At 38.1% G+C, this 24,544-nt stretch overlaps 1 protein-coding gene across 1 annotated transcript in view; it reads left to right on the forward strand.

Moving 5' to 3' along the window:
- Window positions 1-24,544, forward strand: part of MOCOS (molybdenum cofactor sulfurase) — a 210,725-nt gene that overhangs the window by 134,063 nt on the left and 52,118 nt on the right. The window contains 1 exon segment of the mRNA XM_032682306.1: window positions 22,319-22,518. Coding sequence (XP_032538197.1) covers window positions 22,319-22,518 — 200 coding nt within the window.

The raw sequence follows: 24,544 nt of genomic DNA on the forward strand, positions 1-24,544 counted from the left end.
AATGTGTAAGGCAGTCCTGATTACTTCATCACATGAGTATGTCCACAGAAATGGAGGGTGCTCAGTAATGAGCGGCAGCACAAATGAGTGCACACATGAACAGAGACTAAAATAATCAATGTCTTCCTTTAGGGACATGTCTCTGCTTATCAGAACAAAAAAAAATAAAAAGAAGAAGGATGCTTGTATGAACTTAAACCCTTGTTTATCAGAACACAAAATGTGTTTTTCCATATATGTTTCGTTTCCCAATGTTTGCCAAGTTTAAAGCGTTCCCATAGTGCCTCATGTTCCTGCTGTTCCACAGGGCTTTTGCTATTCTTAGAAGAAAGTCAGCAGGAGAATTAGACCAGTGTTCAAGAAAGAGGGGGGGAAACAGGAAAAGGAACTGTGAGGACAATCCAATTGTTCCAATGCCACTTAAGTCAATAAGAACAATAACATTAAAAGGATTTGGGGGCTGCAAGCTGCTCTTGGCTGACTAATTTGCCATGTGTGCAAAAGATCGATGAGGGGCCCTTGCACTAGCCAACGTGCACTGTTGATCTGGGCCGTCAAACTGCTGAGTACATCCAATTATTAAGAAAAACAATGAAGTTCAAACTCGAGAATATCTTTTTCTTGATATGGGAAATGCATGTGGATGTTTGGATTGTGCTAGTTTAATTGTGAGAAACATATTGTGAAGATAATTATTATCCAGTTAAATGGGTTGACATGTTCCTATTAATCGCTTTCATTGCATTATTAAGCCATTTATCTGTCTTTGGCACTAATACACACTACATGACTAGTGGACATTACATTGATAACAAGTCAAGAAGTATCAGGTAAGCAAACTAGATAGCTCTGTGCATTCATCCCACACTGACAAAGCAGCCTCGTTTCCATTTCCACCATGACTTTGTGTTCACTTTTTTTCTGAATACAGAAAATGAGGGCTTACTGCTAGTTAGTTGGTGGAAGAGCAATCAATAGGTTTTTCAGGATGGTGTAACAGAGCAAAGGAGATTCTCGGCTGCTGCCAAATGGTCAAGGGGCAGGAAGAACATCAGGTATTCAGATTAGAAAACTGTTAAAAAGGGTAAGAGTAGAGGCAGCATTTTTTGTTTAGTTCTAGTTTTTGTTGGGGTTTTTTTCAACAAATTCCAGAGAAAAAACTTGCTGTGATTTGATGCTCATGAAATCTAAAAACAGTGGGGGACACAATTAACAGATCGCTGTGATCTGTGAGGTGAGACAAGAAATGAATTTGACTCATGAGTTTCAGTAGCCCAGAGATGTTTTTGTGTCATCCTTTCTTGTGCTCGTGATGTTTGATAATGGTTATACAGAATGAGATAAAATGCAGTAAATTTTCTGCCAGTGCGGGATCTGCTAGAGGAAGTCTCTGGGAGAGAAGAGTATATATAACAACACAGTAACAAAGGGCAAACAATGCCAAGGGCAAATAACTCCATTGGACAACTCAGACATGTGGTGCTTAGTATAAAATATTGTAGGTAGAGCAGCTGCTGGATAGAATGAGGAATACGAAGATGGATCTAAATAAAACGCAGAAATGAAATCTATTACTATTTCCCTGAGGTCTTATTTACAACAAAAAGTCATATCACCAACTGATGTAAAGTGGTTTATGGCTTAACAATATTTATGCAATTAGGGCAGCTGAGCACCATTAGGAATCTGTCTATTAAAGTCTACACCCTTCCTGTAAACACAAGACCGAATTCCCATTGTTGCATTAAGCTTGCCTAAGTATCATGCATCATCCAAATGGCAATCAGTGACTAAGCAAAGCTGTATTTTAATTAATATTCAAATGTAGATACATTACTTTATTTCTGTTGGCTTTTTAATTTTCTAATGCTTTTTCAAGGTTTGTGCATCTGGGAGGGGGAGGGAGACGTTTGCTCTTAGAGAAAAAAAAAAAGGCACATTGCCATTTCATTTCTTAGTAGAGGTTCATAATGCGATTACCAAAATGTGAATAACAATCAAATCATGCAGAGGCTTATTTCCTATGGATAGTGAAAATAAATTTCAGTCAAATGTTTCCGGCAGAAATCTCAAATTTGTCATGCAAAGTACTTCTCTGCATTCAAACATAATGTATTTATGTGAGTCAGAAACATCAAACATTAGGATAAATAGCCAGATTATAACTACAGTATGCTTATGAAGTGATTGGAATAGAAGTGCAATTAATGAAACTGGCAGAATGGCTATGAAGTAGTGTTAGTGCCTTGAGATTTAAAGAAAACATCCAGATCTGCTTTACAGCACAGGGTGGAGGAGATACTTAGAGACTACTTCCCATTCTTCCTGTTAGTAATCTTTTAGTACCTTCTCGTCTTTGTGACTTACATTCATGTCAAAAGAGAGTTAGAAGCAATTTTTGCAAGCTTCTCCTGGGCTCAAATTTAAAAGGGAACTGAGACCTGCAGGGGACCAAGGGGAAGAAAATTAAAATATTGGCAATGTTATCAGTGTTTTCCTTCTACCTCAAAGCCAGTGTAACACTGCATACTTCTAAAAAAAACCCAACAAATCATGAGTAGGGAAGAATGGTGTGTGCCTGTGTCTCACAAAAGGGCTTCTATGAATTCTTATTCCAACTTTTTCCAACTCCACTGACTAGTCAGTGTTCTCTTGAGTTGCTGCAGGACTTACTTTCCCCAGAGGAGCTGCTGAGCAGTGGTACCTTCTGTCATCTCTTCTCACTTGCTTTCTATGCCTCCTTGAAAGGGAATTGATATAATCCGAGATACCTGGATTGGATTTATTGATGTTTGTGAGAGGTTAGATAGGAGTAGCATAAAGCATATGAAATAGCAGGGTTTAATAATTGTGTGAGTCCTATGTGTTTCTGGGACTAAAGGGTTCATGTTTGGGAAGAACAGGGATAAACAATGACTGAGAGTCATCTGTGTTGGTCTGTGTGCATGTGGTTCTTTACTGGGCAGATATTTTGAAGAAGTGCATCAACAGTCTGTGATCAGTGGATTTTTCAGCAGGTTTTGTCAGTTTTTGTCAGTGTTCATCAGCTAATGGTGATGGAATAAGCATTTAATTTCTGTAAGGACCTTCGAGAGAATGCTCAAGAAGAGACTGCTGAGTGCAATGCCAGGCTCAGCACTCTGGTGACAGAGGCTGGCATTGCTTTCCAGCGGTGAGAACTGCTGAGATGCATCTTCCTCTTGCCAGGAGCCCTGAGACTACCTTGAGAATTTGTTGCAGCTGTACTTACTGTTTCTACTTTATTTTTGTTCTTATTAGTATCTCAGTGTGACTTGACTAGCAGTAGCAGAAATTTTTGGATTTACCATACTGCACTACGCAGTTAAATTATAACACTCTGCTCCAAATAAATGTGGCAAGTTAATCTAGTATTCACATCTTAATTGAGCCTGCTCAATGCCAAAGTTTCACAATACTTTGAATATCTTATTACTTATTTCCATAAATGAATGTATAAATAACAAACCTCAGGTTAGTTTTAGTTAGCTGATGTAGGTGGAACACAACTCTGGATGACCTGTGTTTAGTACTGAACTTATAGCATATGAAATGAAAAAAAAAAGAAAGGCAAAAATGAGATTAGGACACCTGTATTTTGAAGCTATACAGGATTTATTACAACTTACATAACCTTGGAACTAGCGTAGTTTATATCCAGTTATCCATAGCCTACAGATCTTTATGAGAAGGGTTTTACTAGTAAATAGATATTTTACTCTATAGTTCACCACAGGGGAAGATTCCTCTATAAGGAAGAAACTTTATTAGTCTCAGATTTTTCTTTTTTTGGCTTTAACTGATCTGTAACTGTTTCCTCCAGAAAAACCTTTTTTCCCCTTTAAGTCAGCAATAACCACAGAATCACAGAATATACTGAGTTGGAAGGGACCCACAAGGATCAAGTCCAACTCTTGGCCCTGTGCAGGACCATCCCCAAGAGTCACACCATGTGCCTGAGAGTATCATCCAAACTCTTCTTGGATTCTGTCAGGATGTGACCAGTTCCCAGGGGAGCCTGTTCCAATGCCCAACCACCCTCTAGGTGAAGAGAGATGTTCAAGCAACCTCTGTTTACTGAAGCTATACTTCCAGGAAATGTGGAAAATACATAAGGACCACATGGTTTGCTATGAGCTGATATCTTACATAGGTGATTCCCTTCTTCCACTAAATCCATAAGAAGTCATAGGAGCCTCTTTTCTATTTGATAAGCCTGGTAAAATACAGCTAGAAAGAAAAGTTGACATCAGTCTTCCTTGTCCCACAACCCATGGTGGTTTGTGATGAGGCACATTCCCAAGGACTTGTAAGACCTCTGCTTCAACTGTTCAATCCAGAAACTGATTTTTCTTCTTTTTGTGTGTTCTGGCTAACTAAGAGTCTACCAAATCTCAGAAAGGTAACTCCAGAAAGAGCTAAATCTGCTGCAAAGCTTCTTGATGACATTGATGTAACCTTCACTTGCAGATGTATTGGACAAAAATTTATTTACTACCAAATTATTCTCTGATATTTTATTTTTGTGAAATTTAAATCTTTTGTGGAAATATGTAATTTCTGAGGTTTTAGGGTTTTCTTTTGTAAAAAATTTCACTGATCTTGTACCTAGAAGGTATGGAAATATTTTGATTCATCTAGTTTTCTTATAGTTTGAAAGATATTAATGTTCATACTTCTTGTTAGCTGCTCTCAAATGTAATTAATGAGATGTGGTTTTTTACTAACTTTAGAAGTTTTCAGTAATCAGAACAAAACAACATGGTGAATTTTTGAGTTACATCACTCAGAAAATACTTGATGGAAAGACGATTCTCTAGGCCAGTGAGTGCAACATCTTCAGCAACTCTGGCAACTACATCCTTAAAACCTTTTTATAAGTTATTAAGATGTTTGTTCATTGGCATGAACTGTGTAGTGACTTTTAAAAATTTTCACTTCGCATGACTTTATATTTGCGATTCAAAACAGAATTACTTTTTAATATCTTAGAATTTCATATATGACAGAATTCTGTTTCCTCATCAGTTGTGTAGAAACCCTGCTTTTCCCTTCATAGAGGCTAAATTTTATAATCAAGTCTGGCTATTCAAAGGTTATTAAAGCTGTTAGTCACTGTGTCCATGTAAAAGAATAACAAATATATAATTGGAAAATTAAACTAGCAGCATAAATAGATAGGCCTCTTTGTCTTTTGCTTGAATGAATCTGTATATCTCCTCTAGGCCCACGTAGGGACTAATTGCTTTGCTCAGTGGAATGAAAACCAAGAGCCCTCCCAGCTCAAGGTTGAGGGCTCCCTGGCAAGTTTTTTCTGATGTTAATGTGGAATCTCCTGTGTTTCAGTTTGTGCCCATTACCTTTTGTCCTGTCACTGGGCACCACTGTGAAGAGCCTGGCTTCATCTTCTCTACAACCCTTCCTTTGTGTGTTTATACACATTGAGAATATCCCTGCCAAGACATCTGTTCTCCAGAGTTCCAGCTCTCTCAGCCTCTGCTCATATAAGAGACTCTCAAGTCACTTATTCATCTTTGTAGTCCTTTACTAGACTCATTTCACTGTGTCTTGTACTGGGCAGCTCAGAATTGTACACATCACTCCAGATGTGGCCTCACCAGTGCTGAAGAGAGGGGAAAGATCACCTCTAGTAGTGTAATATAGCCCAGGATACCATTTAACTCCTTGGCCACAAGGACGCATTGCTGGCTTGTGAGCAGCTTACTGTCCACTAGGATACCCAGATCCTTTTCTACAAAATTGCATTCCAGCCAGTCAGCCCCTGACCAGTACTGGTGCCTGGGTTTACTCCTACCCAAGTGCAGGACTTTGCCTTTCTCTTTGTTGATCTTCATGAGTTTGTCTTTCCAGTTCTCCAGCCTGTAAAGGTCCCTCTGGTTGGCAGGGCAATCATTAGTTGTATCATTTGCAAATTTGTTGAGTGTGCATGCTGCCCCATTGTCCAAGTCACTAATGAAGTTGTTAAATGGCGAACAGCCAGGGTACATCACTAGTGACTAGCTTCCAGCTAGACTTTGTGCCATTGATCACAACATTGTAAGCCTGAAAGTTAAGCCAGTTTTCAGTCCACCTCATTGTCTACTTATCTAACCCATATTTCATCAGTTTGTCTTTGAGGATTTTACAGGAGAGAGTGTCGAAAATTACTGATGTCCAGATAAACAAAATCCACTGCTCTCTCACTGTTTGCCAAACTGGCCATCTCACTGAAGAAGGCTGTGAGGTTATTTAAGCATGTTTTCCTCTTCGTAAATCCATGCTGATTGTTCCTAATCACCTTCTTGTCCTTCACGTATGTGGAAATGCTTTCCAGGGTAATTTGCTTTATTACCTTCCCAGGGACTGAGGTAAGGCTGACCAGCCTGTAATTCCCTAAATTGTCCTTCTTGCCCTTCGTGAGGGTAGGAGTGACATTTGCTTTCCTCTAGTCTTTGGGACCTTCTCCCAGTCACCATGTTCTTTCACAGATTATCAGGATTATCAGTAACAGCAACCAGCTCCCTCAGCACTCATGTGAGCATCCTGTCAGCACCCATGAACTTGTTTATGCCCAGTTTATTTTAAGGGTTCCATAAAATGATCCTGTTCCACTCATGATAAGTTGGCATTGGACTAGGCTTTCCTTTTGATCTCAGGGCCTGGGATTCCTAAAGGCAAGGCTCACCAGTAAAAAATGAGTTGAAGAAGACATCGAGACTTGTAGCCTTTTCTATGTCATTCCTCAACAGCACTTCTGCTTGCAGAAGTCCTTCTTGTTACCCATTACATCGCTCACCAAATTCTTAATTGCATCCTTATATGCTTAGACCATATCTCTGTATTCCTTCTGGATCACCTGGCCCTGTTTCCACCTCTCTACTTCTTTTAGTTCAGTGAGGAGCTCCTTGTTCATCCATGAAAATCTCCTGCTGCCTTTACTTGGCTTCCTGCTTGCTGGGATGAATCACTCTTGAGCTTGAAGAAGGTGATCCCTTAAACATGGATTTTTTCACCTGAAATTGAATTTTTCTTGTCAGGTTAAAAACAAATTTTTGCAGTGACTAATCCTAACTGTGATTTGGTGCATTTCTGACAAGCTGGACAAGGGTATCAGTACCTGGATAAAAATGGGCGTTCATGCATGCAGATTATCTATCTGCTTCAGGATTAATTTAAATCACTACAAATTTTTCTAATTTATTTCCATGAGCACAGCATCAGGAGGTGGGTTATTGCTGTGGTTCATGAGGTCACTGTACCATTTGGGGAAGAATCAATCTGTGCTACACATATGGGAATGGTAGCAAGGGAAGAAAATGGAACCTGTAAGCTTTTTATGGGCATTTAAAAAATGGTTATTGAAATTAATCTTAAATATTTAGGGTCTAGCCCTTCCTGAAAAAGCTGTCAAGGATCTAATAGAAAATAAAAGCTTTTATATTACATTGGTAACCATGTGCTAGCAATTAGAAGAGAGTTATGAGCTGGATATAGAATCCCATATGAAATCACAAAATGCCCCCAAACTCTAAAAAGGAAAAATTCTCTGTTAAACTATCTGGACTTCCACAGTAATTGCCAGGAAGCCCAATGGATTTGATTTTATTGGGCTTTTCTGTAACTAGTCTCTTACAGGAATATAACTATTAATGGCATGTAATAAATTATTTCCAGGATCGAGGTCTTAATGCAGCTTTTATTTTCAAGAAATTTAAGGGTATATTGTTGATGCAGTAATTTTCTTAAGCAGAATATCTTCATTTCAGAGCACATTTATTAAACTTTTATCTGCAATATATACCTGTTTATCCATCAAACTTAAAATTTATTATGTACATCATAATAAAGGGGGGAAAGGAGCAGTCTGTGGATAGTGAGCTTTGCTCAGACTAAGTAAAATATATAATGATAAAATGGACACAATTGCAAAGTGTGAAGGTATCTAAATAAATATGCTTACGTCCCTTTCAGAAATTCTTTTTTAAGTGTCTTGCTAAAAGCAGTCCAACAGACCTTCATCAAACAAGTGCTTTTTTCTCTGTTATTGCTTTTTAATGTTTCCTTTAGCAAACAATACTTACAGAGATATGTTTCATATATTGATCCTTACTAAGAAAGTTTAGATTAATTCTAATTTTGAATTGTCAAGATATTGCAAAGAAGCATAGCTGTAAGATATTAGTAGTCAATAGCTTTTGTGTGTTCCACTAACATCAGGAAGTGGACTTTATGGGATTTTTTTTTTTTTTTGATGGAGCAGCAGTTCCTAGCAGACAAACAAGCTCAGCAGTGCATACTTTGTTCTCTCTATATATCATCTGTGTGGTATTCCAGGTGTGTTTGTCACTTTGGCATATTCAGTGAGCTACATGTTAACTAAAAGAACATTCAGTAATTTTAAAAATAGTATTAAATCATCTATCTCTGGAATTTTTCAGGAGTAAAATCTAAATATATTCAGCTCAACTAATGGAAGCATCTCTACCTCAAGACAAAGTTTTTCATAAAGGGATAAAATCCCTTGAATGTAGGGAATGTTATAATTGTTGCTGAAACTCTGGAAAAAACTTCTTCAGGGCTTCACATCTTGTGAAACACTAGATTTCTTCTTCTGTTTTTGGACGTACTAGGTGATACATATTTTGACCAATGGGGACAGAATGATAGTGCAATGACATGAGTCTTTTAAACAGAATTCATTTCTATTTCCAAAATATTCATCTTTTAAAGGTACTTAAAGCTTTGGGCTGAAAATTCAAATACCTGGTTTCATGTTAATAAATCTAATTGTCATTTAAATTATGTCAAGTTTCATCAGTTTTAGTTACAACTACAAATTCTGAAGAGAATTAATAAAATGGGGGAAAGTTTTTGAAGTTTACAGAGCAGAGGGAATTTTCTGCAAGGCTCTAGAGAAATCCTACAGCTTGTGTAGTTCTGCCTTGTGATAGCAGCAGAGGCTGAGTAATTGAGTCATTCACCCATATCCTGAAGATGGGATCAATGCCATCCAAGAGAGAGCCCCCTCTAGGGGCTACAATAACATGGAAAAGGCAGCCCTTCAGCCATTTCATATGTGGGAGGAGGTGAAGTACTTTCCTTCAGAGATCCCCATCACATGGTGTGGCATTCATACTGAGCTGTGGATGGGAGGATTTAAGCCTAATTCAACAGTAGCCGTTGACTTGCATGTTCTGTAATAGGCATGACACCATTTGGTATTTAGTTGTGGTCTAGCATCAAACAGCTCCCTTAAACTGCAGATCCGAGGCACAGCTCAAAAAATAATTCCGTTTGCCTGCAATAAGCCAGGGTCTGGCTGACAGAACAAGTAGCATTAGTGAGGGTGGAGACTGCCAGCATCAATGATGATTATATATACTGCTTCTGCCTGTGATGAGCTGCCAGCTTGTAAGTGCTGAACAATTGAGTGACCTTGGGCAAACCAGTTCCAATAATGATACAGCGTTTGTTTTAATATGAAAGTGACAAGAAGGGAAAGATCACAGTCTGTCTTTCTTTCATGCAATCCCTCATCTCCAAAATGAATGCATCTCATGTGAGTTTAATAATTCATTTCATATGCAAAGCTTCTTTCTCTGGTATTAAGAACATCTTAATTTCAAAGCTTGGAAAAGTTAAAGAAGACTGAAGGCTGGAGTCAAGAAAGGAAGATAGTTCTTATACCTGCAGTAGCTGTTACCTGCTTAGAGATAATAAAAGTATCCTCTGAAATTTAAAACTGTGATTTATCTTAGCTTTTTGTATTTGAATACATTTTTGTATGCACACAACTCAGTTAATTGGGCCAAATTGCCAGTTTTATTAAAGAAAAAGTTTAATATACTACATATATATATAATGCAATATATTGGCAAAATATTGGTGGTAAAACTATGAACCAAGTCTAATCATAGTGTGTCTAAAGGGTAATCATAGGCTGGTCTCAATAAGCCATGGCCAAGAGTAATCTGGCAGCGGGATGCCCTTGGGACAGCTGGGTGCCTGAGGCACTGTCCCTGCATCCCTGCATCCAGCTCCCTGTGCTGCTCTCTCAGAGGAACACTGCTCAAGCTCAGGGTGATCATCTCCAGGCTCCTGCCCGGTGCTGGCAACTGGGCACTGCTGCTCCTGCTCCCGTGGGCTGCAGGTGCCAAGGAACGCCCTGCGCAGAGCCCCAAGCGCCCGCCTGAATGGGAAGCATTGTGGCCTTTGGGCTGGGGTGTGAATGCCTGTGGGAGAAGGAGATCTGCCCCCAAGGAGCTGGGTGGGCACCAGACAAGCTCCTGCCTGCACCCCTGGTGCTGAGGGCTCTTCCCAGGGAAGAATAGAAGGTGCGTGGCCAGCACTGGTGTGTGTGGTGCTGCCAGCGTGGCCTGGGTGTTGCTTTCCAGGATGGTTGGGCCAGACCTGCCCTGGCTGGGGCAGTGCTCGACTCTGGGGTGTGGCTGGGTCATCCCTGCTGTTGGTAGTACCACTCAGGGCAGGAGACGCACTCTGCAGGTTGCTGATGACCTTTCCTGCTGTGGCTGTGCCCTCTGCATCTTCCTGTTGAAGCAGCTCTTTTCCACCATGGTCTTCTGACACATCTTGGGACACTTGGCTTTTGCTGTAATCTTCCCAAATCTCGAAGGGCATTGAACGTTTGAGGTACTCTTCCCTCATCTAATGGGACAGCTCTTTCTCAATATTGTGTTCCTTGTCCTCCTCGGCCAAGACTGGGAGTGGCATTCTCCAAAAGAATCTCCATGGCTGTCATTGGCATCTTCTCCCGCAGACAGTCCAGAGTCACCCAAGGGGAGATGTTGCCTTCTGTGGGAGATGCTCTCCTGGGAGCTGAGCACCCCAGGGCTCTACTTCTTCTCCTTCAACTCCTACATTGCCAGGGTGGGGCCCCGCAGTGTCACAGTCTTCTCTGGGCATGATGCAGCCCCGCATCACAAAGCCCTGGCAGCTGATCCCAGCAACTGCTCCCAGCACAGGTGTTCTGTGGCACTAGGCCCTAGCAATGGGTTCTGATGAAATCCCTGATTTTATTTAGTAATCTATGAAAGCTGGAGGTTAATAAAAGGGGGAGCATGAGAACAAGAAGGGGGTAAAACTAAGGGTAGAAAATAGCATCTGAGAATTTTATAGGTAGGAATTTTTAAATTGAGAGTAGCGATACCAATCCATTACTTAAATAACATCATAGGTGTTTAAAATCAATATATTTTTATTGCTGTGTTAAGTGGTTTTAAAGATATATTTTGCTCTCCTTTTCATAGATTAGTCTTGAAAATATCTTCCTGTTCATGAAAGTAGAAATTCTCAAAATCTGTCTCTGGGCATTGTGCCATTTTGTGGCGCTAATAGATCATTCTGTACTGACAGGAAGAATTTTAAATAAATGTCCACTCAACAAGCAGCTGTGTGAAACAGGCTGATATGGCCTCTGTCTTTGGGTCAAATACTCACTGTCTGTGCTGCCAAACAGACAAATACAAAAACTAAAGAGCTGAAGTCCAGTGGGGTACATTCGGTTAGCATGGAAGAATTTCAAAACACCTTGAATGGTGGGTCTGCATCTCAGCAGCACAGAGGGTGTAGAAAGATGTTCTTGCTGGTTACTGCAGGAGAGCTTTACAGCTGTCAAGAATCCTGTCAGCTTTAATAGGCTCCGAATACACTACTGACTAACTTGGCTTTCAAGAAGCTGATGTTAAACTGCCTGATGCCCCTTACACGTGCCTTCATCTCTTCCTTGCCTATAGATCAAGAGACAAAATCTGGAGGAAAGTAATACTGGTGTAGCCAAAAAACCAAAATAGCTAGGCAGTATAGTGATGGTTTAACTTCTATCTTACAGAATATTTTCAGATAAAATTACAAACATATACCCAAGGTCAGTGAATATTTTTCATAAAGAGCTGTGGAAATGAGGGAAAAGAAATAGCTGGCTAAGACACGGGAAACAAATAAATCCTCTGTGACAGAGCTCATCATATGTTACAAGAACATCAAAGTTTGATGGTTGCCGAAGAAAGTAAGACTCTGGTTCCTGTCTCTGGCTGTTGAAAAAAGTAAGCCTTCAAGGTTCAGCTTTTAATAAAAAATAATCAACACACTGTCTTGTTACCAACACTTCTTGTTATCTGCTCTGATAAAGAAGGATCTAAGCTTTTATATTAGATCACATACTGAACTTGACAGCATCATTCTAATAAAGAAAGGAAAAAGGGAAGAACTGTAGTTAGTGAGTACCTTTGGCAAGACTCACATTGTCAAGGCCTCAAAAAGAAAGCTTTTTTTGATCGATTGATTGGTCTGACCTTACAGGTGAGTCAAGTCTCAGCAGGACCGTAAAATTGTAATGCTTCTGACTCTTCAATTTATAGTACCTTTCTTTTTCTTTTGCTGTTCTTTATTCAAGAGAGGTGAAATGTTTCAACACCACTTCTCCTGATCCTAGAAAATTGTGTGATTCATCATAACTTCAGGATATTAATCGATTTATTTATTTCATGCTCAGAGACACAGAAGGAAAGAAGTGCTTGAGCCAACATTTGTTTACTTATCTATTTATTTATCTGTTTATTCTTCAGCTGTACGTAGAGTGTTTTAATCTAACATCTAACTTAAGTTGGCATGTGAGAAAGTAAAACTTTCTGGGACAGTAGAGAGTCTCTCTTGAGAAAAAAAAATAGTTTTTTGTATTACTTCTCAACACTATGTGGAGGTTGTGATAGAATAGCTAGGAGGAAATTAAAAAAAAAGAGGTAGAACACAATACTATTAGAAAGACTGGAGAGCAAGAGGTATGTCACATGATAAGTCTCCTCATACTCTGGAAAACATGGTCTTAAGAAGTAGGGGAGAAGACAAGAAAAAGGAAAATTGCTAACCAGTGTAAAAAACCTCCCAGACCAGTTCCCAACCACTGAAGTTTCAGCACCTTTCTAAAAAAGGACGTACTATGTAGCTGTCAGTACTGCTTTGTGTCTCCTAGGGAGTTCAAGTTGACTGCCTGCCATGGTCACAGAAGGCCAGCTCATCCTGCTTCTTTCTGACCTCTCTTTGTATTGGTATTGATGCCTTCTCCTTTGAGAAGGATCTCCAGTGAGAGTCATAAAGGGTATTGCAATGAAATGGAAAAGAGTAGAGAAGCCATATCACTATCCAAGATAATGTTATCCGATAACCGCTTCATCTGATCATGGCGTCACTTTTGGACACCTTAAAATAAAGTAATACACTAAGGTTGATGTCCATTCATCTCACTGATTTAGTAGAATTTTCCTATTGAAAACTGCTCAGTAAGTTCAAATCATTTATAATAAAATTTAAGATGTTCGTGAACTCTAAAAATTATTGAGGAGGTTCATGGAGAAATGTCACTGAGTACTAGTAAAAGATTTTGCAGATGGGAACCCACAAAATTGTGGGACTGTTATTGTTCTCATAAAAGGAAACAAGGCTGATTGTTTGCATATTGCTTTCCCCCATATCCTGCCATATCCAAGAAGGCAGAAGAGTTTCAGAGAGGTGAATGAATATACTAGTTCCACATGAAATGCAGGCACACAAATGTTTGATACATGCAGCCTTTAAATGCACTGTCATGCATTTAAATTCACACTTCTTAATTGTTAAAGTTTTCCTGTTGGGTTTGCAGTCAAATGTTTGGACAGTTTGATTAATGACTGTAGTACTAATTGGTCTGAAGTTGGCTGCTACTTTGAATTAGGTGTCTTCTGTCTCTTGTGAAGTACCTCAGTAGGGTGATGTAATGCCTGTAGGATCATCATCTAGGTATGTAAGACTACCAGAGGCCTGGTCAGACCAGAAAGGTTGTGTCAATAGAATAGTAGAGAGGTTGAATCAAGAGAAATATTAGAAGCTTGGGCAGGCTGAAATAGCCATTCTGTTTAATTCAGCTCAGACAAGAATATCTATTGCACTTAATAAATGGAATAGACTAAACAGTAGTCTTTGATAGGCTTAAGCCATTTCAACTGCAAAACAGGGCTCCTGACTGCTCAGCTAGAGACTCTAAGCCAAGACAATGTTGTCTAAGAGGAGGTCTTGTGTGCCATTGAAGCCATTCAAATTGTCTCATATATTGAGATAAGCATCCTTCAAGAAGGAGAAAAAAAAGAAAGAGATGAATGTATTTTATCAACAAGTTTTTGTAATTCAAGACTAAGGTATGAAAGCAGATTCTTTGCTGCATGTCATGAAATTTGCATATCTCATGTTGCTCAGCATCTCTATGTAGCCAAAGGTTATGCAGCTAAGCTTGTGTCAACTCTCTTTGCTGACAGTAGTAACACTCGGTGTCTGTCAGGCATAATGGATGTATATACTCTGAGTAATTTCTGAAGATTTTCTTTTCATGATACTTTAAATATGAAAGTCTTTTCATGGTCATATTTCTAATTTACAATAGCAAGACTTCACTTTTCATTGGTGGGGCAGGAATGAAAAAGAAAGTAATAAGGATTATCTGTGCATTTATTTCCTTAAATTGTTTTGTTCACTGAATATTTCCATTTATCAAATAAAGGCATTCTAGATATCTTTGGTAAATATACTGTATAAAAGAAAGAAAGAAATACAGGGCAGATAATAACTAAATAACAAAAAAACACAAGAAGAGCTGTATTTCTGATTTTTCCCTTCATTAGCCCTGATAGTGTTCTGTAACATCTTAAAATATGGATCTCGTAGAACAGTCTGAAGAGCAGTAGCCAATATTACCACTTTAGTAATAATGTGTCAGGATGTAAGAAAAAGTATTCAAAAAACTGACAGCTCCAAAGAAGCCAGGGAAGTAAAATAAATTGTTTTATTGTTGTACCTGGTGTCAAACTAGAGTCTGAAGACCCTCAAGGGAAGACATAAGTGAATCTGGAACCCCCACTCCTCATGAGGGTTGTAGCTTCATCACTGCATGGTGGGAAGGGAACTTCTGCCATCTTGCCTTCTCTTTATTACCTGAAGGAAAGGGAATTTTGTGAACAGTGCTTCAAGCTGGACCCTCATTTCTAAAGCCTTGCTATTGTAAAACGTAACTGAAATAGAAACAATGGGAGAAGAGGGTTTCTTTTAAACCATTTGTTTACACCTTAAGTGCAAAGTCCCTCATTTGACAGAACAGCAGCAGCCTGTACTCTTTTTGCCTCTCTTCTGCAGAGCTCAGGTGTTCCTTGCCATAGGAAAAGGCCAAGGCTTCCTAAGTGCATGCTGCCTTGCTTCTCTTCCCTCACAGTGGCTCCCTCTGAGTTGGTAGTACTCATGTTTCACCGATACCTTCCTCACTTCAGTGTTTTCTTTTAACCTTGTCTAAGTCTGTGTTCAGAGGCAGTTCCCCAGTTTACCGTAGGTCTTGATTTACAGCATGAGGCAGCAAGTGGTACACATAAGAATTGCTCATGTCTTGAAATACTTTACCTCTTCTGAACTGGACCTGAAGTACAGATTTTGACTGATTTTTAGTGTTATAGCTTATTGAAGCTGATATAATACCAAGAGTGATTATTTTTTTCTGATACACACTACCTACAGTCTTTAAAAGGAAGAAAAACTACAGTAAATTACTTCATAATGCTAATATTTTCTGCCTTAGATCTTCTGTTTAGTAGATCTGCTCACTGAACTTACAATTGATAAAATACCTGTTCTGTGCTTACAAAATTACAGGTGGTCAGTCTTTGTCCACCACACTATCATATTGCTCATCAGCCCCATGACTCAAAGACTATACAATCTTCTAGGTGCACTGGGTTTCAGAAGCTCATAGAAAAGAGCAATGTAATGACAACCTGCCAAAAGTTAATTTATGCCAGCTAATACTGCAGGGCATTCTGCTTATAAAAACTCTGATGCTGTTTTACAGAAATTATTACTGAGTGTCCCACAGCAATGGCTATACTTTAAGAAGTACTGCCATCTCACTTTTATTGAACCAGCTATTGAGAAGTGAGTCTGGAACTGTAAAATCATTGCTCCAACCTGTGTGTTGAAATTGTGTGACATTGTGCCAAAGTAGCCACTTTTTGCTCTCAGTTTACCCTTTTACTATCCGTTAAATGGTATGCGTGTTCACACATCTCACAAACTCACCAATGAACTTCAAGAGATCTGACCCTTCCATGTCCAGTAAGAAAAGACAGCCACCTGAGGGAAGGTGTGTCAGTGGATCACCTTTTGGTCCCCACAAGAACAGTGACTGAAATAAAGCAGAGTTAATACTGTGACCTGAGGGAAGGGTCAATAAAAATCATAGTAGAAAAATTAAAGAAATGCTAGCTATAGGTCTCTTTTGTGGTGTTATTATACATAATTATTAAAATAATTGGCCTGGTTGAAAAGCCTGGGACAAGTCTTGGTATGATTCAGTTTAGCATGAGATCACAGAATCCAGAGCACTTTTCAATATTGACTGTATGTTTCCTTATGATTAAGGCATCAAATAAAGGAAATTTTGGGGCAGTTTTTAGAATTCATTGTATCTGCTTTATTATCTCCATTTCATAAATGACACCATTCCTTCCACGGTAGTATTATAATAACAGTACCAGCAGAGACCTAGTCTGAGAATGCAAAACAAATCGCAAAACATCCTTTCAGGCTATCAGAAAATTATGAATGTCAATAAATACAAAATTTCACTAAGGAGAATATTGTTCTTTTAATAATAATGGATAAAAATTATTTAAGTGACTTCCTGTATTCCTGAATGTTACAGATAGAGAATGGGAAAATTGAGTGATTTTTTTTCCTTGCTCCATCGGTAGTCAGCATCATACTTTAGAAGTTGTCCTTGGAAACTTTTCTTTTAGTGTATTGTGATTCTTGATTTGATTAAATGAATTTATGGTATTTTCTGTATTGCTGTGATGGGAAAGTTCTGCGGGGACTTAGAGTGGGATTCAAAGGCTGCACAAGAGCAGACATGGAGTATCCCCACTACTTCTTACACTGACAGCAACAACCTTGGTTCAGAGATTGTCAGAGAAAAAGAGGAAAGGTGTCCAACTAAAATTATGAGTTAGGGAAAATCTGTACTGCAAATCGATATGCTGCCTTGGGCACCAAAGTGTTTCACTGACAGAAATATTCCAGAAATGTTATGTTAAAAGTTTTACTAGTACAAAACCTGTAGGGAGGTAGTACCAATGGGTACTGAGGTGTGTTCTGGGCACAGCATTAGCCATTCTTCTTCACCTAATGCAGGCATGGTGAGCTTTGATGCAGAACTGATTTATGTCCTAGCAAGGCTTTAGATTGGGATCTCTCATCTTAGGGAGAAAAAGAAAGAAGCTGTCTGGGTTTTCATAATATTTTAAAGAATTCTCTTGGTGCTGAGGAAGAGTTTTCCTCCCACAAAAAAATTTGGATTTATCTTTATATTCAGCTTATTTTTAGTGCAAGTTGTTTTATCCATTGGTCTGCAGCTCCCCTCGGGGAAAACAAAAACAAACAACCCACAAAACTGTGGAGACATTAGATAGTCATGGGACCGTCAAGTAGCACTGGTGGCTGGGTCTTACAGAAAAGTTATTTGAGGGGAAAATGATGCTTCACTGCAGTCCTGATGATAGTATCAGTCTCTGGCTGAGCAGAAGATGACAAAGGTTTTGCTCCAGCTATTTTGCAGTGCTTAGAAAGTTGTTGCTGACTCGAATAAGTAAGTTAGTAAGTAAATAAATAAATAAATAATTGTTCATGCAAAGTCAGACCTGAATTAGTCTTACTGACTTGAAAACATAAGACTTACTGCCCCATCTTACGTAGCTTTGAGACAAAGATGCTCTGCTTTACATTAGCAGATTAGTTGTTGAGAGTTAAAAATATCACGAAAAAAGCAGTATTAAAGCTTTCGCATGCTGACTTCAAGGAATTGTGCATAGCAGGCTCCATTAAACAAAGGGCAGAGACACTTTTATAATAAAGCAGCAAAAAGGCCTGTATGTAACATTCAGGTTTCTAACAGCTGCCAGGAGAATTCATATGCTTTTATAGTACAAGCTTCTCTTGCATTTTGTCCTTAAGATGACAGAATCATAAGCAGAAGTTGTTCTGCTGGACTGAGAAGAACCTTGGGAGATAAAGCCTTTAGAGGTAAAATGTGAGTATCACATAAATACATACTTTCAGGGATGATTCTGTTGTTCTCACAGAATTCTCCGTGGACTCACTCCAGAGGTTCAGTTTGAATGCTGCTTCCATGAGTTGTGCAAAGCACTCTGCCTCTTTAAGAAAGACTCCCCAGTCATCTTTTATGTTGCTGGTTTTGTGGTTTGTAAAGTCATCCTGAAATTATTACCTCTGCTGAGAGTATGGCTTGGGCACATGGAAGAAAAAAGGATGGACAGATACACATACCCTCCGCTTGCTCAAAAGAGAAATCTCATAATAGCAAACAGTAAACTAAATTTATCTTACCTGGAGCTACCTGAATACTTAGCTATTAGTCTAACAAGCAGTTAACTGAGATTGAATTGTACCTGTAATTAAGATATTTATACTAAAAGTGAGTCAGACAAGCTGGCATGTACAACTTCCCCGCTCTTATGCTACTCCCAAGAAATTTGAAAAAAACAACAAAGTATTCCTCATATAATGTTTGAAAATCAGGAGCTGCTTCTTTCAGAATGTGCTGCTGATTTTATTCAGAACAAAGACTTCAAACTCCCTCACTGTGTGAAAACAGAGCTTGAATTAGCTGCTCTAAAGAAGTGGGAGATGGGGCATCAAAGAGCCTTCTGTTCGTTAAGATAAACACTGAATATGTGTTTCATGTTTGGTTTCGGTATAACATTCTGAATAGAGGATTAAGCAGTTGCTTCCCACAGTCTTAAACTATTGAGATGGTGTGGGAGAACGAGGAAAATAAAAGGATTTAAGCTATTATGCAAAGAATTAGTGTTGAGAGAGTAAAAGGTCCCTCCTATTAGCCATTGAATTCTGTATGGATTTAGTACTATTGAGAGTGTAACATGGCTCTCTGTTTTGGACACACAGAAGGTACATAATTAGGTTGCAAGAGTCCCTCTGAAGTTTCAGCTTGGACACTGATCTTGTGAGATGGATTCTTGCCAGTTCATTATGTGTTTTCAAACAGAACTATATACTTTTCAGAAAAAAAATACATAGCTTCATAACTGAAATTTTCTTTCTCTGTAATTCTGTTTGTTACATCTTAACTTTAGAAAGAAGCCTGCATGGCAAGGTATTATTTTATTGCAAGTACCAATGACATCTGAGGACACAGATTTTATGCATTTTGCTCACACATGCAGTCACTTCAGCTGAAGGAAGGGTCATGGTTCACCCCACTTTGTGTTTCCCAAACCAATGTTTTTGATATGTGTTTTATAAATCTAGTTGATTGGACTGGTCATGTGAGTCAGAGTGAACAAGGGGTTTGCAGTCTGTTCATACCTTACACATTTTCTGTGAGTATAGCTGATGGATATTTTTATGAATTGAATGATAAGCCATTTACAGTGTTTTATTTTGAATTTTAGGGAATGAGATTTGGTAATGACCAATACTGCAATGCTATTACATCAGAAGAGCTTTTTTCTGTTGACTGTAAGGAAAGGTTAATGTATTAATTTTAATGCTAAAGTTCCATGAGGTGTTCTTCTACCCTTAGTTCTGTTTTTAAAAGTAATGTTTAATTGCTGTTAGCCTACCTGTGAGCTCATTTTCATGTGGTTTTGTTTATATTTTTTTATTTCATGGTAACTTACAACAGAAATTACATACTTTTAAAATATATTTTTCCTCTAGATGTCTGCTACTCCTACTCCAGGAAACAGGCAGTAGCAAGATTTGGTCTGACTTAGGGCAGCTATTTTCTTAATTTAGGAGGCAGAAACCCACCAAGAATGTGTAAATTTATTATTTTTATTTATGAATGTAGGAGCCATAACAAAGGATGAGTGATGAATGTTTTTTATCAAGCTGATTATATTTTCTTCTCATTATTTGCTTTTCTTGTGTTCTATTTATAACATTTCAGGGTTGCACTTTGGGGGTGGGGATTTGGATCATCTTATGAATATTTCATTTTTGTGTTTGCAGTGTTTCGTTTGAAACAGGATTGCTAATAAAAAGCAAAGTTTAGAATATTGTTTTGTGTGGTTTTAAGCCAAAGCACTCACATTTGCAAAAGAAATATATGAAGCTATGATTACCAAGTTCATCCTCAAGAGATGTTCTTTTTTTTGGACAGAATAACAGTAAGTAGATGACAGATTTCAGTCAGAGACATTCAGTTCTACACATAAAAGAACACCAAGAAAAGCTCAGAAATAAATCTTAATGTACTCTTCTTGAAGGAAGTGAAGGAAGGGCTCCAAATGTTTGGCAGGATTTCCAGGTTCCATGGCTTCATTAGCACATTAACTCACAGGTCCCACACAGTGATCTGTGGTGTTTGGGATCTCTTAGAAGGTGGCTACATCTTGGTTTCACTTCCTGCTGATTGGTTTGCTAAGATTTCAGCTCATCATTTCTCTGCCTCATTGCTTTCTGTTAGGTGATATTGAACAAGGAAATGTGATTAAGCAACTTTAAAGGAGAGTAGCTGAAAACAATAGAGAAATGACAGCAGGATGATTGCTGTGAATGAGCGACTGAATTTCTGAATAAGAGATTTCTTCAGCAAATCACGAGGATGGTAGTTTAATCTTGCATTAAAAGATTCCTGACAATTTGGAAAAGCTCTGAATCAGGAGATTACAGACATCTCAGAAACTGGCAAGGCAGTGACTTCTCTTAATACAGCTACTTTCTGGCAAATGCTCAGAAATAACTTGTGTGTGTATGGTTTTGGTTTTCCTTTTTACTGTTTCAAGACCCTTAACTTCTACCAAACAATGACTAGGACGTCTCTGACTAGGCGATCTTTTATTCTCAAAGACTCTGAAAATACAAATCATCTTTCAGACCAAAATGTTCTAGAGATGCTTGCCAAGTTTACTGTGGCTAACATCTAGAAATTGTATTGATTAGCTTCTGGCATGGTTCCTTGCAAGTGCTTTGCATGCTAGTGTCTCATTAAATATCTTATTCCTCTTTATTTAGCACCAAAAATGTACTTCCACCTTATATCTAGTCTGTTTCTATGCTTTTACTGTCTGTTCTTCTAGCTTATCTAAAGGAGATAACACATAATACAGAAACTCGAAGAAAAGTGAAATAACAGATATCAGTGCAATTCTTCTGTATATCTGGAGAAAGATTTTTTTTTCCTTTATGTACATTCAAAAATGCCACGGTCTTTTTATGAATAAAGGCACAAAAGTCAACAAGCAAATTAGGAAGGGTGGTTGTATCAGACTGTAGAAGTTTTCAGATACTCAGATATAAAAGTGGCATGCACAAAACTAAGTGTAAGATTCATAGTTTAAAAAGAAAAAAAGTAAAATAAAATGTCAAACATCTTTTTAGTTACAGAAATGCTCATGTGCCTCAAATAGGGTGCTCATCATTACAGAAAATACTCTGGGTCTAAAACCCAGGCAGAAAAATGCTGTTCTACTTCAAGAGGTCTTTGAGGAAATGTTTCTTTATTTTGGTTTTTTTTCTACATAATATAAGGCCACCATAGCACAATGCATAATGTGCATAATAGAAGCCACTTCAATAGGGACATCTAGCAAAGACACAACCTCTCCTCAGAGAGCAGAGATGTCAGGAATTCTCTGCAATTCTCTTTTCCAAACTACTCAGTGTAGAGGGGGAAAAAAAAAACCAAACAAAAAACAGCCACATATTTCCTTTTTATGAAAAAAAATACAGTCTTGGAAGAATAATTCTTCATTATTCAAGTAAATTCCTTGTAGAATTACATTTTTACTTTTTCATTACATTTAGAATTTTATTATTTTATCTTAGACATAGCAGTTTGCTTTCTGTGCTGTGTTAGGATTGATGTCTCCTTCCCATGACCTCCAGAGTTAGATCCGGAGAAAAACTTGCTTTTCAATTCATTTGTGCCAAAATATCTTAGTTTTATGTATAGACTGGAACTAAAAATCTTGTAATTAATGTGAATTCATTTCACTGTAACTCTAGCTTTCTACAGTAGATTAATTATAGATAAACCCTTGGTGCAACAGTACTTCTGAAACTTCTATATGAGGAAAGAAACATTTGCAAATTGTATAAACATTTAAAGAAACACAAACCTACCAATTTCATGCTAATTACCTTACAGCTACACCATTCTGAAAAACCATCCTATTTTTACATTGCCGTAAAAATAACGCATCTGACATGTACGTGCACTTTTCTTTTGTAGGTGGAATGGAGAAAATAAAACAGCATACCTTTACATTAGCTCACTACACCTATACTGTGCTTTCTAACTTAAAATATGCCAATGGGGCTCCTGTAGTTCATATTTACAGTGATACAGACTTCAGCAGTCCTGATGTCCAGGGTCCAATCATTAATTTTAACGTGCTTGATGAAAACGGAGAAGTGCTCGGCTTTTCACAGGTATGTTTTTCTCTTGTTTTAACTTGAGTGTTATGATTGTTTTTTAAGCATATTCACAATATTGTTCTTTATCCTAAAAGAAATATTTTATTCATAGTACTCCCTTCTGAGGTTTTGGGTTTGTTTCTTCATAGTTCTGCGCCATATATACACACCATTTTTACAGCAGAAATAAAATCCAATAAATGTTGCTAGCACAATAAAAAGTACATAATAGCCAAAGGCAATATCTTACAGATTTAATACTCCACAAGTAGGAAGTTTGGAAGTGGGCTGTTTTAACAGGATATATTGCCTAGGCAGTTTGATTTCTTGTTGGCTTCCTTCTCTTGAGTACTCAAAATTGGGAATTGAAGACCAAGTCTGGAAAAGCTGGTAAAGAGACTGCCTTGGAGATTTGACATACAAGTGAAATCATATCTCAGAATATTGCAGTCACCAATGAAAGAGGAGTTCTCTTTTCCCTTCAGTTCTGATAATTACATTCTTGTAATATTCCTGAGGAAGCATGAAATAAAGTCAAATGATCGGTGTAGAGAGTGAGATTCAAGCTCAGAAAATCCTTAAATGCTGTCTTTCCCAGCAGTTTTTTCTAGCCTTTATCCATCAGGTGTACCAAGTATCTTTGAGATAAAACTTCATTAAACGTTTCTCCCTTCAGTAGAGAGGTAATGGTGTATGACCATAATTGTGTGTATGGCTGAGCACCATGTAGGCAGTGGGTCCTGTAGGATGGAGTAGCTCACTTGCTCATCAGCAGAAGTCAGAAAAACCACAGAGCTCTAGTTTTGCTTAATTCTTCTTTTCTTTTCATTGGCTGATGATTGAATAAGCCCACAAGTCAAGTTCAAGTGTATGGCCTTAATTTTTTAAAAGCTGACAATAACTGAGTAACTGCCAACAACATCTGTCTCGGGAGTTACCCCCCTCTGCCAGCAGTAGTGGCAGAGCTGCATTACTCCTGGAGCTGATAATTCTGGACCATTGGGGAAAGAATGGGAGTGCTGCTAAAGGTGTTTAACACTATTCTACCAGAGAGGAGAAGAATGGGATAATGAGTGGAACATGGAGACATGTCTATGAGAATACAAGAAGAGATCCTTATATACACAAGGGAAAACAGAATTGAAGCAGTTACTTGGGCCTGTCAGTGTGGAGTTTTACATTTTTTTTAAGTCATTTACTGTACTGATGAACATGGGATGAGCAAACATATACAGTACTCAAGATGCTCTTCTTAACATACATCTTTTTTCAGAAAATGCTACCAAATAGTGACAAATGTTCGCCACATTTCATTTCAAGGCATTCCACATTTTAGGAGTGAATTAGCCATTTAGGCAATCTTCAATATGTATGGCAATGTTCTGGAGATATTAACACAACTGTGTTTGTAAAACACTCGGCAAATGCTTTGATGTTGCTTCTGTTCTTTGATTAACACCAAAGCCTTTATTTTGATTTCTGATTTTCACAATTTCTTAGTAAAAATGGCTCATCCCTGTTTCACTTCTTTAAACTCAACTGTACCCTCAAAGAAAAAATTCTTTTATAGTCTTTTGCCTCTACTGTGCCTGTTTGCTCCAGTGGCTGCTCATAAAAAGCTTCTTTATTGATCTCTATCATGTGAATTGTACTGTTCACCAGGTTCTAGTAATTTCTGGCATATGCAGTGTCTTTTAGATTATTCTGTTTAATTAAAACAATGTGCAATTTAATGACTTCTAGAAATTAACAAGCAGCAGCATTATTTTTTCCCAAGCTACAGTATGTGTGATGCATATATAACTGTCTTTATTATGGAATGAAATTCTTTCGTAGACATCCTATACAAGTTATGGGGGAGAAAAATCTTTGCTACTTCTTCTTTATGATTACAAAGAAAATGCATACATGAGAAAGTAAGCTTCATTGAAATAACAATATACAATCCCATCTTTATACCTGTATGCATCTCTAAAATTAGATAGGTTTATTCAAATCAAAGTTAAATCCATTATTTTCATTAATGTTTTGGAAGTGAAAT

The sequence above is a fragment of the Chiroxiphia lanceolata genome, chromosome 1 (assembly GCF_009829145.1).
Source record: "Chiroxiphia lanceolata isolate bChiLan1 chromosome 1, bChiLan1.pri, whole genome shotgun sequence".
NCBI lineage: Eukaryota > Metazoa > Chordata > Aves > Passeriformes > Pipridae > Chiroxiphia > Chiroxiphia lanceolata.